Source organism: Ascaphus truei, unplaced genomic scaffold, assembly GCF_040206685.1.
Source record: "Ascaphus truei isolate aAscTru1 unplaced genomic scaffold, aAscTru1.hap1 HAP1_SCAFFOLD_1566, whole genome shotgun sequence".
NCBI classification, from domain to species: domain Eukaryota; kingdom Metazoa; phylum Chordata; class Amphibia; order Anura; family Ascaphidae; genus Ascaphus; species Ascaphus truei.
Window position 1 is genome coordinate 44,407 of NW_027454456.1, and position 13,319 is coordinate 57,725.

The 13,319-nt window shown below is 46.5% G+C and overlaps 1 protein-coding gene across 1 annotated transcript; it reads right to left on the bottom strand.

Moving 5' to 3' along the window:
- Nucleotides 1-10,786: 10,786 nt before the first annotated feature.
- LOC142476322 (uncharacterized) lies at nt 10,787-13,166 on the bottom strand. Its single transcript, XM_075581774.1, has 2 exons — nt 11,261-13,166; nt 10,787-11,230 (listed from the first exon to the last, which is right to left on the bottom strand). The coding sequence occupies exons 1-2, from the start codon at nt 12,627-12,629 to the stop codon at nt 11,049-11,051; spliced, it is 1,551 nt and encodes a 516-aa protein (XP_075437889.1). The 5' UTR covers nt 12,630-13,166; the 3' UTR covers nt 10,787-11,048.
- Nucleotides 13,167-13,319: the final 153 nt, after the last annotated feature.

Consider the following 13,319-nt stretch of genomic DNA (forward strand, 5'->3'; position numbering starts at 1 on the left):
CAGTGAGTTTGGACTATATACGGCCTGAGTATTACCTCAGTGAGTTTGGACTATATATGGCCTGAGTATTACCTCAGTGAGTTTGGACTATATATGGCCTGAGTATTACCTCAGTGAGTTTGGACTATATACGGCCTGAGTATTACCTCAGTGAGTTTGGACTATATACGGCCTGAGTATTACCTCAGTGAGTTTGGACTATATACGGCCTGAGTATTACCTCAGTGAGTTTGGACTATATATGGCCTGAGTATTACCTCAGTGAGTTTGGACTATATATGGCCTGAGTATTACCTCAGTGAGTTTGGACTATATACGGCCTGAGTATTACCTCAGTGAGTTTGGACTATATATGGCCTGAGTATTACCTCAGTGAGTTTGGACTATATACGGCCTGAGTATTACCTCAGTGAGTTTGGACTATATACGGCCTGAGTATTACCTCAGTGAGTTTGGACTATATATGGCCTGAGTATTACCTCAGTGAGTTTGGACTATATATGGCCTGAGTATTACCTCAGTGAGTTTGGACTATATACGGCCTGAGTATTACCTCAGTGAGTTTGGACTATATACGGCCTGAGTATTACCTCAGTGAGTTTGGACTATATACGGCCTGAGTATTACCTCAGTGAGTTTGGACTATATACGGCCTGAGTATTACCTCAGTGAGTTTGGACTATATATGGCCTGAGTATTACCTCAGTGAGTTTGGACTATATAGGGCCTGAGTATTACCTCAGTGAGTTTGGACTATATACGGCCTGAGTATTACCTCAGTGAGTTTGGACTATATATGGCCTGAGTATTACCTCAGTGAGTTTGGACTATATATGGCCTGAGTATTACCTCAGTGAGTTTGGACTATATATGGCCTGAGTATTACCTCAGTGAGTTTGGACTATATACGGCCTGAGTATTACCTCAGTGAGTTTGGACTATATACGGCCTGAGTATTACCTCAGTGAGTTTGGACTATATACGGCCTGAGTATTACCTCAGTGAGTTTGGACTATATACGGTCTGAGAATTACCTCAGTGAGTTTGGACTATATACGGCCTGAGTATTACCTCAGTGAGTTTGGACTATATACGGTCTGAGAATTACCTCAGTGAGTTTGGACTATATACGGCCTGAGTATTACCTCAGTGAGTTTGGACTATATACGGTCTGAGAATTACCTCCGTGAGTTTGGACTATATACGGCCTGAGTATTACCTCAGTGAGTTTGGACTATATACGGCCTGAGTATTACCTCAGTGAGTTTGGACTATATACGGCCTGAGTATTACCTCAGTGAGTTTGGACTATATATGGCCTGAGTATTACCTCAGTGAGTTTGGACTATATATGGCCTGAGTATTACCTCAGTGAGTTTGGACTATATACGGCCTGAGTATTACCTCAGTGAGTTTGGACTATATATGGCCTGAGTATTACCTCAGTGAGTTTGGACTATATACGGCCTGAGTATTACCTCAGTGAGTTTGGACTATATACGGCCTGAGTATTACCTCAGTGAGTTTGGACTATATACGGCCTGAGTATTACCTCAGTGAGTTTGGACTATATACGGTCTGAGAATTACCTCAGTGAGTTTGGACTATATACGGCCTGAGTATTACCTCAGTGAGTTTGGACTATATACGGTCTGAGAATTACCTCAGTGAGTTTGGACTATATACGGCCTGAGTATTACCTCGGTGAGTTTGGACTATATACGGCCTGAGTATTACCTCAGTGAGTTTGGACTATATACGGCCTGAGTATTACCTCAGTGAGTTTGGACTATATATGGCCTGAGTATTACCTCAGTGAGTTTGGACTATATATGGCCTGAGTATTACCTCAGTGAGTTTGGACTATATATGGCCTGAGTATTACCTCATTCCTTATCCTCTGAAGACGTTGCCGTGATTTTAACGACGAAACGCGTAAGGGTGAAACCTCATTGGCTGTGCCGGGAACCTGTCATACCATTACTCTGCCATTACGGAAGGGAGCTGTGGGACTAGGAGAGCGTCCCAGCGGTGTGGTCACGTTATCGGAGGTACCCGGCGGTGGAGCGGGAGGATACTGCACGCCTCCACCCACGAGATTCGGAGCCCCACCCCGGCAGACGGACAGCAGGAGACCGGGGCTGACGTCAAGGCGCATCTTCTACCGAATGGCTGCGTGGCCGGACTTTAGCTCGTGTTCATAAAACCTCGTACTATTTACACTATGGAGCCCGCGCTGTCCCTTTCTGGTACAGGCGCACGCACACGCACACGCACACGCACGCACACGCTAGGCGTGTATGTTCATCTATCTTATATTGAGTTCCTACTGTTCTATTGGGCTATATAAGTTATACCCACTCATCTTTATGGATAACTGGCTCATGTAATGGTAACTGTTATTATTAATAATATCTATATATACCGTATTTCCATTTGGAGTGAATGTGGTTATATTTAGTATATTATATGGAACTAATTCTTTGTTGCCCATATATTGAATTTACGGTACTTATTGTATAGTTTATGCTTTGAATGATTTGTGTTTATTTACTTCAAATATATTTGCAAAGAGAATTGAAACACAGGCAATGACTTTTAATTGATTAACATAGGGCTTATTCCTCATGTCCGCTTATGGAGGGATGTATATATATATTTAACCCATGTTATCGCCCCCCCTCCCCCCGGTCGTATACTGGACCCCTAGGGGGGCTGGCTACGTGAGGGCTGGCTACGTGTCTTTTGGTGGTGCGTACCTGTGAGGAACAGGAGGGCCTGAGTCTCCCGCGATGGTATAGGGGACAACAGGGACAGGCTTCTGGGGTATATGCCTTCATCTTTAGCAACGGTGCAGCGCTTCCATCTCTGGTAAGCCCTTAGGATGTAGGGTGAAATCCTTCAAGAGAGCCCTTTGCTCCAGGGCGAGAGATTTCAGTCTCACACACACACAAGTTTTTTGTAAAAGCAGCAATGTCTCTTTATTCTCCAGCAGCAGCACACAGCAGCAATCAGATACAGTGTAGAGGGCCTTCCTCTTCTCCTTCGCCTCCAGGCTGTACCCCTTCAGGATGGGCTGTATGGAGCTCCAATACTACCGACACCCACCCCAAGGTGCAGACCTCGAGGTGAGGCTAGCTTTCCCCCCTCACCCCTTGAGCAGGGTGAGGGGCATTGGTCCACCACACTATAGTGCTATCAGCTCTAATAGGTCGGGCCTTAGGTTCTGGTAGAAAAAAGGGGGGTCCTCCGGCGCGTTGCTCTGCTTGTGGCTCCACGGCGTTTAAGGCAAATAAGTGAGGGAGAGAAGAGAGGGGACCACAGTAAGGGACCAATACAGTGATTATACACAGCTCTTCGTTTGATTGGGGAGGGAGGGAGGGGGGGGAGTAGGGATGTTGGGGGATCAATAGAGATTGAACGATACTGCTACATAAAGGAGACACACTTACATCAAAAATATCTAATATCTTGAATTCTTCTACTCTTCTCCTTATATAGCTGCGTGTTGTTGAGGGTGAGGAAAAACCTTCTGGTATCCTCCTTAGCAAAAAATAAAGGGAAAAAATAGTGCAATACAGTTTATTAACAATGGAAAAAAAAGAGATTGAACACTTACAAGCGGCCGATAATTTCAGGCATAGAGAGGAGATGCTGCCAGACTCCACAACGGATCCCTTCCTGGGTTGGGCTGCTTTGTCCTGGCTGTTTCCCTGTTGGCAGATGGTTGCTGTGTTGATCTTCACTTCGGGTGGCTGGGATTGAGAGTTTCCAAAAGCCCGTGCACAGGCTATGTCCTCCTCAAAAACGGCCTGTCCCTCAGCATACACAGCATACAGATTTCAGCTCCCTGCTCCGGTGCGCATGTGCATGCGCAGACGGCGGGATCGCCGAGCCAGATAGTACAGGGGAGTCAAGTCCTCACTACGGTGGCTTGTAATGGCCAAAAAACGTCAAACGCGTTTCGCCAATGCTTCCTCAGTGACGTGTATAGGCAAAGGGTAGCAGCAGTCTTATATACACTGTAGAATCGTCAGTTTAACTCCAAGGGTGCTGGTTTGACTCATAACATAGGTGTAGGTCCTTAAACTCAATTGCTCTTACTTTGTTGACTTAGTGTCGTGATACAATTTATACATGGTGATTAAATAATTAAATACAGCATGATTAAGAACAAATGGCATGCCTAAAAAACTTTAATGGTGGCAAGCCTTTTGTGTGGATACTATTTAATTAAAAACAAGGTAGATAAGATGGATAATTAGGAAGGGGAGATAGTTTACTTATTGGCTAGATATTCTTAAATTGTAATTAAAATATAAGTTAATGTTGCTTTAAAATATTTGGATAAAACCTAAATTTGGCATTTAAAAAGATGTTGATCTAAAATATGGGTATTACCAATGAATCCAATGCTATGACTCATGGAGAAGAAAGAGATCTTAGAGATGCCATTTGTTTATCAGGAACATAGATTTTCAGCAGTTTTCAGTCCTAAAATAGGGATACTTGTAATCTTAAGTTTTTCTATTGAGGTGAATATTAACTTAGTTGTTAAAAAACGGTAATAGATTAAGTAGGTCACTTGATGTTATGGTAGAAAGGCTGTAACCTCCATGTCTATATTTAACCCCTTAGGTGCCAGTGTTTGGAGGGTGAAAATCCAAAAGGATTCTCTTTTATTAATTTTCTTTATGTAATCTCCTCCCCTCCAATCGGGTTTTACTAGTTCAATTCCAAAGAATTTCAAACAAGAAGGATTCTGATCGTGTTTAATTTTATAATGGTTTGAGACGCTATGAGTCTCTAAACCATTACATATATTTCTTATGTGTTCTCCCACTCTTGTTTTCAATTTTCGAATTGTCCTACCTACATACTGCAGGTTGCAACTACACTGTAGTACATAGATCACACCTTTGCTATCACAAGTAATGTGTGACTTGATAACATAATCTAGGTTAGATATAGTGCAATTGAAGGAAGTTGTTCTAATATCTGGTATTCTATTGTTTCCACATGCCTTGCAGTTTACACATCTTTTAAAACCCTTTGTTAATTGGTCTAGCCAGCAGCTCTTAGTTTTTGGGGGTAAAAAGCTCGGTACGAGTTTTTGTTTAATGTTTGGAGCTTTGGAATAAATAACCGCTGGTTTATTTCCGATTATTTCTTTTAAAAGGTCGTCTTGTTTTAAAATGTGCCAATGCTTGTTTAAAACACCTTCTATTTGCTTAAAATTTGTGCTATACGGTGTAATAAAAGGAATAAAAGCTTCGTCTCTATTTTTAGGCTTCGTTTCTTTATAGACTAACATGTCCTGTCTGTCTACCTCTCCTACCTTTTTGAGTGCTTTGTCGATTATATGTATGTTATATTTTTTCTCCAGAAATTTATTCTTCATTGGTATTATTTGTTGTTCAAAGTCACTATGTTGCGTACAATTTCGCTTTAAACGTCTAAACTCGCCGTAGGGGATATTTTCTAGCCAGTTCTTCTTATGGCAGCTATTGGCTTTGATAAAATTGTTGCAATTCACTGTTTTAAAATGTGTCTTAGTGTTAATAATACCTTTATCAATAAAAACCTCCAAATCTAGAAATATCACCTCAGTCAAACTCACACTATAGGTAAAAATTAAATTCAAATTGTTAATATTGATTGTGGTAAAAAAATTATGTAGAGATTCAGGGTCGCCTTTCCATATGATGATGATATCATCTATATAGCGCCTGTAGAGTACCAGGTTTGCCTCCCACATCTTATTTGGCCAAATTGTTTGATCCTCCCACCATCCAAGGAAGAGGTTGGCATAGCTGGGGGCAAACCTGGTACCCATTGCGGTCCCTCTTTTTTGCAGGAAGTAGTTGCCCTCGAACCAAAAGGTATTGTGATTCAAGATAAAACCAATTCCATCAATTAAAAACTTTTTCTGTGTTTCTTCTAAGTTCAAATACTTTTCCAGACAATACAATGTAGCCTCACAACCCTGGGCATGGTCTATACATGTGTACAGGGATGTGATGTCACATGTGGCAAGTATATAATCTGATTGCCATTCTATCCTGTCCAGTGATTGTATCACTTGGGTTGTGTCTTTTAGGTAGGAAGGCAACTTCTTAACCGCAGGTTGGAGTAAGGTATCAATGTAAGCTGAAAAGTTTTGGGTTAGTGAGCCAATCCCAGATATTATGGGTCTTCCGGGGGGGTTAATTAAAGATTTATGTAATTTTGGCAGATAATAGAAGACCGGTATTCTAGGATTCTTCGTTGCAATAAATTCATACTCTTTTTTGAGGAGAATACCTTTCTCCAGGCCTTCATCTAACAATTTTGTTAGTTCTTTGGTGTAGAGTGCAATTGGGTTGGATTTTAACTTTACATAAGTAGTAGTATCCCCCAATAGGCGTTCTGCCTCTTTTATGTAATCTTCAGTGTTTAAAATTACTACTCCACCTCCCTTGTCTGCTGGTTTAATTACCAACTCTTTGTTCTCTGACAATTCATCCAGAACTGCTCTTTCCTTTTTTGTGAAATTGGGTCTTATTTTAGATTTTTTATCCCCTATTGTTTTCAAATCTTCTTCCACTAGTTTCTGGAAGGTCTCTAAATAGGGACCCTTACAGAAACTTGGGTAGAAGGATGAAGGGTTTTTTAAGGACGTGTGTGTATAGGGATTGGATGTATCTTCTATATTTGTTGGGACTTTGTCTCTATAATCATTTTTAGTTTTTTCAAAGTACCTTTTTAAGGTTAATCTCCGTATGTATTTCTGAGCATCCATAAATGTTTGGAATGCAGAGGCCCTATTTGTGGGAGCAAAGTTAAGGCCTCTGTTTAGTATGCCTTCTTCTTCTTTGCTTAAAACATGCTTACTGAGATTAAATATTCCTGACTTAATAATTGGTTTGTCTATTTTTGTTAGTCTCTTCTTCCCCCCTCTACAGCCTCTCTTCTTCCTCCGTCTCTTCCTTCCCTGGATGTTATCCCCGAGTTTGCTCTCCACATCCGTGGGTAATAACCCTCTGGTTCTCTGTCTCGCTCCCATCCTCTCCTTTGTTCTAGAAAAGGGGGTTCCCTCTTTTGGTATTGGTTGCCATTCCTCCATGGTGATCTATATCTCTCACCATCCCTTCTCTCATTCCGCATGTCCCCCTCATAATCTCTATCTTTCCTATAGTGATTTTCTTTTGGAGTTGTATCCCTTTTTTCCCTAGGGGGGTATTCTTTTTCTTTATAATTCTTAGAATTTCCTCCATATCTTTTATTGTTGTTGGATAATTTCCAATCTGTGTATCTACTATGTTTTCTGTTCTCCCTAAAATGGTCTTTGTTATCCTTACGGTTATTTGTTTCTGTATATCTATGTCTATCTCTCCCTTTCTCCCGTTCTTTATCTATATGGTAAGGTTTCTGTTTTCTTACTGATTTACTTCTCTCTCTTTTTTCTCTTGTTTCTGGTGTTCTTGAGTGGCTTCTTTCTTTGTGTTGTGCTGCTACCCTGTTGCTCTTATCTTTGGTCTTATAATCTCTGTATTTATTTTCTGTGTAATCTTGCTTATCCCTTAAAAATTTGGCCCTCTTATTATCTTTCGTTGTTTCTTCTATCTTATCTAATCTATCTTTAATTTCTATCTCACAATGATTGAATTCTTCATGGTGATCATATATCTCCAAATTTCTTTGGGTCTCAATAATTTCTTTGTCAATCCTTTTTAGTGTCTCCCCCCTAGTTATTGTGATGAACCGCATCAGTTCAAATGAACAATTATCTAGTATCCTGTTCCACTCTGTGATGAATGTGGGGTTATCTTGTTCTAATGTAGGATTTTTGTATAAACGTAACCCCCTGGGTATCCTGGCTTTCGCTATATATTTCTCTATTGCGGCCAGTTCCCAGCATACTTTTATTTCTTCTGTCAGAAGTTTTTCTAGGTGCTGGAATTCAAAGAACATTTTATCCTCATCTATGCCAGGACTATCTAGGTTCTATAACAGGTCTCACTCTAATACTGACTCTCTGGTCAGTCACTCCAACACGAACTAACTGCCACTGACAGGATCAGGCAACTAAATTTAGACAGCCCCACCCCTCATGATGTCAGCAGGCCCCTCCCCCGTGTCTCTTGCCTTCCACACAGAGTCAGGGGGCCTACCTCCACCAATCAAGGCAGGGCTTGAAGCGGGGGAAACCCATTATAACTACTGGCGGCCTGCCCTTAGCAGGACTTACACCAGTAGGAGGAAGACATATAGCCCCCATTTCTTACCGGGGCGGGGCGCGCCACACACACACACACACACACACACACACACACACACACACACACACACACACACACACACACACACACACACGTGTCCAGGGTTTCTTTTTCCTTTCAGAGTTTTTTCTTGTCTGTACCATTGAGTCTGTTATAGTATAATAACGTTTTGATATTCAATCAGCAAGCTCAGGCGCGTTGATGTCACACGCTGGGCGCGCTGACATCACACGTTGTGTCATCGGGAGGTTCCCCGTGTTGGCAGGCGATTGGTGGCACCAGTGCGCAGTGAGCCTTTAAATATACCCCGTTTTTCAACAGGACACAATAAACGCTTTGATTTGATGGGAAGGCACTTCTGTGTGTGGTTACCATTCTCCCACGTGTAATGCTCCGTTCTGTCTCCTTCTCACCTCCCAGGGGACCGGTGTGCAGAACCGTGGCCCCAGCATGGGCAGACACGGGCCTCACGCAGGATATCGCCTTCTCCCTCGCCGCGCTCGGGATACGGAGCTCAGTCACAAACACTATTCTGGTCTGATAACTTAGGCTAAGGCCCCGCCGCCTCAGACAGGCGCCGCGCTGAGAGCGGTAAAGCACTTTACCGCTATCTGCGGTCTGTAGGGAGCAGGGGGGGGGGCGTGGCCAAGAGGGGTCGGGGGGGCGCGGCCATGACAGGGGCTAATGTCACTCTCCAGGCAGTGTGTTCCCCGCGGATGTCACAGCCTCCACCTCCTGTCCCCCCTCCCCAGTGAGTGGATCTGTGCCCCGTCACCCCCTCACCAAACACGGGGAGAGGGTAGCCACCTCCCTCCCCGTAGCCACCTCCCTCCACGTAGCCACCTCCCCCCCCGTAACCACCTCCCTCCCCGTAGCCCCCTCCCTCCCCTCCTCATTGGCTGACTGCTGCACCACGTGACGCGTCACAGGCCGATGCTGCAAGCTTCTGGTGATCAGAAGCGCTGACGCGTCACGTGGTGCAGCAGTCAGCCAATGAGGAGGGGAGGGAGGCGGCTACGGGGAGGGTGGTGGCTACGGGGAGGGTGGTGGCTACGGGGGGAGGGAGGCGGCTACGGGGGGAGGGAGGTGGCTACGGGGGGAGGGAGGTGGCTACGGGGGGAGGGAGGCAGCTACGGGGAGGGAGGTGGCTACCTCCCCCCACTCGACCACCACCGGGTCCCCGTATCCTGGACCCCCGAGAAGGGTCGTGCCGAGAGAGCGGGTCGCGCCATAGGTTCCAATGGCGCTGGCAGAAACAGCTCAGGAATTTGACAGTGTAAAAAGCTGAAAACCATGAATCCATATCGGAGGGTCCAGAGGGCCAGGGTTTGGGGTACCTGTAGGCACTGCTCCGGCATGGCTGCAGAACCATCCTTGACGCTCTTGGACCAACCCGACGGAGTATGGACCCCCTTGAAAGTTCGGGACTTTTCCATTAGACTCCAATGGCGGCCAATTTCCATTGACCGGCTATGGCGGAGAAACCCCATAGACTTCAATGGCGGCGATGCCCCGTTGAAAGTCTATGGCGGCGGAGCCCGTTGTTTTCAATGGGGATTTAGTGAAAAACCGTGATTTAATTTACAGCAGAGATTTTTGTATTAAAATAGGAAACAGTTTAAGTTATATTTGTGTATCTCCGGTTCCGAAGGTCCTAGCGGGCTGAAACTCGGACCATATGGTGTCCCAGTTCCGGCATTAAGATCTGGGTAGTTTGGACCCGCTAGACCCAACGGAACCAGATATTTTAATCTGTTTATATTTGACTTATAATACTGTATCCCAAGGCAGGGATAAAACCCAGAGGAAATTCCTTTGCATACAAGGAAGCATATGGTCAGAGAGGCGACCCAATGTCTAGGACTTAAGTATTGTTCAAAGGGGTTTGTCACGCTCACTGTTTACCTAAGAGCGGAGACGACTCAAACCAGAGCAGTCTGTAAGTGTCACATTTAACACCTTACAACAAAGAGTATCCTGCCAGAAATCCCATTTGGTAGACGGGCTGGCATTCCTGATGTAAATGTGGGGCTACAGAAATGAGACCCCAGGGTCCTAGTACGCATGTCCTAACTAGCAGGGGGCATGGATTCAAATGTATTCCCACGTTAAAGATTGGATACAGGTAATTGTTGCCCAATCACCTGTACTTAATATTAAGGATAGGGTCACAAAAGATATATAAACTGTGGTCAACCCTATATCCTGTCTTCTATACCATCTGAATTGTTACCTGATTGCTGGAGAATTGCTACATGATACTTCTCATTCCCCCCCCCCCCCCAAGTAAGTGTACTTCTTGCCTGTTACTGTACTATATTGTGTGTTCACCTATTTAAGGAATAAATATACTTTATTATATCTAAGCCTCGTTCAGTTCAACCCAGTTATTTGGTGTATTATTATAGCCTGTCACAAAGCTTCCGTCACAGAGAGGGAGAAAGGAGAGAGGGGGAGGGAGAAAGGAGAGAGGGGGAGGGAGAAAGGAGAGGGGAAGAGACGGGCGAAACATTGTGTATCGGATAATTGTTTTATTCTAGGACTCCATTTTATTTTTTTGCCATTTTTTTAATGTAATAATTCCAAGCAGCTTTCCCGCTCCTGTATACTGTAACGTTCTATACGGTGTGCAGTATACGGTGTGCAGTATACAAAAGTATCAAATATACACCCTAACACAACCAGAGCCTTTATCTACATAAGAGAAGTGGGTTTGAGTTCTGCGAGATCACAATACATGTGAAAGGTTTATGTAGTTCTTCTAACCATAGCTCCTGATCACAGACCTCAGCGTACAGGAAGTGAGGAGCCGGGAAGCAGCGTACAGGAAGTGAGGAGCCGGGAAGCAGCGTACAGGAAGTGAGGAGCCGGGAAGCAGCATACAGGAAGTGAGGAGCTGGGAAGCAGCGTACATGAAGTGAGGAGCCGGGAAGCAGCGTACAGGAAGTGAGGAGCCCATGTTCGGAGGTCGGGGAAGCAGCGTACAGGAAGTGAGGAGCCGGGGAAGCAGTGTACAGGAAGTGAGGAGCCTGGAAGCAGTGTACAGGAAGTGAGGAGCCTGGAAGCAGTGTACAGGAAGTGAGGAGCCTGGAAGCAGTGTACAGGAAGTGAGGAGCCGGGAAGCAGTGTACAGGAAGTGAGGAGCCGGGAAGCAGTGTACAGGAAGTGAGGAGCCTGGAAGCAGTGTACAGGAAGTGAGGAGCCTGGAAGCAGTGTACAGGAAGTGAGGAGCCTGGAAGCAGTGTACAGGAAGTGAGGAGCCTGGAAGCAGTGTACAGGAAGTGAGGAGCCTGGAAGCAGTGTACAGGAAGTGAGGAGCCGGGAAACAGTGTACAGGAAGTGAGGAGCCTGGAAGCAGTGTACAGGAAGTGAGGAGTCGGGGAGCAGTGTACAGGAAGTGAGGAGTCGGGGAGCAGTGTACAGGAAGTGAGGAGTCGGGGAGCAGTGTACAGGAAGTGAGGAGTCGGGGAGCAGTGTACAGGAAGTGAGGAGTCGGGGAGCAGTGTACAGGAAGTGAGGAGTCGGGGAGCAGTGTACAGGAAGTGAGGAGTCGGGGAGCAGTGTACAGGAAGTGAGGAGTCGGGGAGCAGTGTACAGGAAGTGAGGAGTCGGGGAGCAGTGTACAGGAAGTGAGGAGTCGGGGAGCAGTGTACAGGAAGTGAGGAGTCGGGGAGCAGTGTACAGGAAGTGAGGAGTCGGGGAGCAGTGTACAGGAAGTGAGGAGTCGGGGAGCAGTGTACAGGAAGTGAGGAGTCGGGGAGCAGTGTACAGGAAGTGAGGAGTCGGGGAGCAGTGTACAGGAAGTGAGGAGTCGGGGAGCAGTGTACAGGAAGTGAGGAGTCGGGGAGCAGTGTACAGGAAGTGAGGAGTCGGGGAGCAGTGTACAGGAAGTGAGGAGTCGGGGAGCAGTGTACAGGAAGTGAGGAGTCGGGGAGCAGTGTACAGGAAGTGAGGAGTCGGGGAGCAGTGTACAGGAAGTGAGGAGTCGGGGAGCAGTGTACAGGCAGTGAGGAGCTTGGAAGCAGTGTACAGGAAGTGAGGAGTCGGGGAGCAGTGTACAGGAAGTGAGGAGTCGGGGAGCAGTGTACAGGAAGTGAGGAGTCGGGGAGCAGTGTACAGTAAGTGAGGAGTCGGGGAGCAGTGTACAGGAAGTGAGGAGTCGGGGAGCAGTGTACAGGAAGTGAGGAGTCGGGGAGCAGTGTACAGGAAGTGAGGAGTCGGGGAGCAGTGTACAGGAAGTGAGGAGTCGGGGAGCAGTGTACAGGAAGTGAGGAGTCGGGGAGCAGTGTACAGGAAGTGAGGAGTCGGGGAGCAGTGTACAGGAAGTGAGGAGTCGGGGAGCAGTGTACAGTACATGGAATGGGACATTTTTTAGGCTAATGAACAAAAAATACAATAATGACATATACAAATGGCCGCTGTGCGTACAGATCTTGCATGCGCGACATGACAGCGCTGCCCTCCCCATGTGCTAGGAGCTGGGGTACCCCCGGGGCAGTTCGGAATCGGGAGGGGGGACACTGCTCTGGAGATGTCAGTTGGAGTTGCACCGCCCTCTCCCCCGGGGAATAATTACCCACAGGGGGGGCGGAGGGGGGAGTAATTACCCATATGGGGGGGGGGGGAAGAAGTTACCCATATGGGGGGGGGGGGAAAGAGGTTACCCATATGGGGGGGTTATAACTCGGTGGATCTGCCCCTGCAGTATTTATTCATTACTCAGGTGTTGCTTTCCCACTCCTTCCCTGGGGTACTTAATAACTGGTGTCCACTGGGGCAGTTACCCGTTGGCAGGTGCCTCCCCGGCCCCTCCTCTCGGGTAGTTACTGGTCAGCAGGTGCCCCCCCGGCCCCTCCCCTCAGGCAGTTACTGGTCAGCGGGTGCCCCCCCGGCCCCTCCCCTCGGGCAGTTTACTGGTCAGCAGGTGCCCCCCCCGGCCCCTCCCCTCAGGCAGTTACTGGTCAGCGGGTGCCCCCCCCCGGCCCCTCCCCTCGGGGTAGTTACTGGTCAGCGGGTGCCCCCCCGGCCCCTCCCCTCGGGCAGTTACTGGTCAGCGGG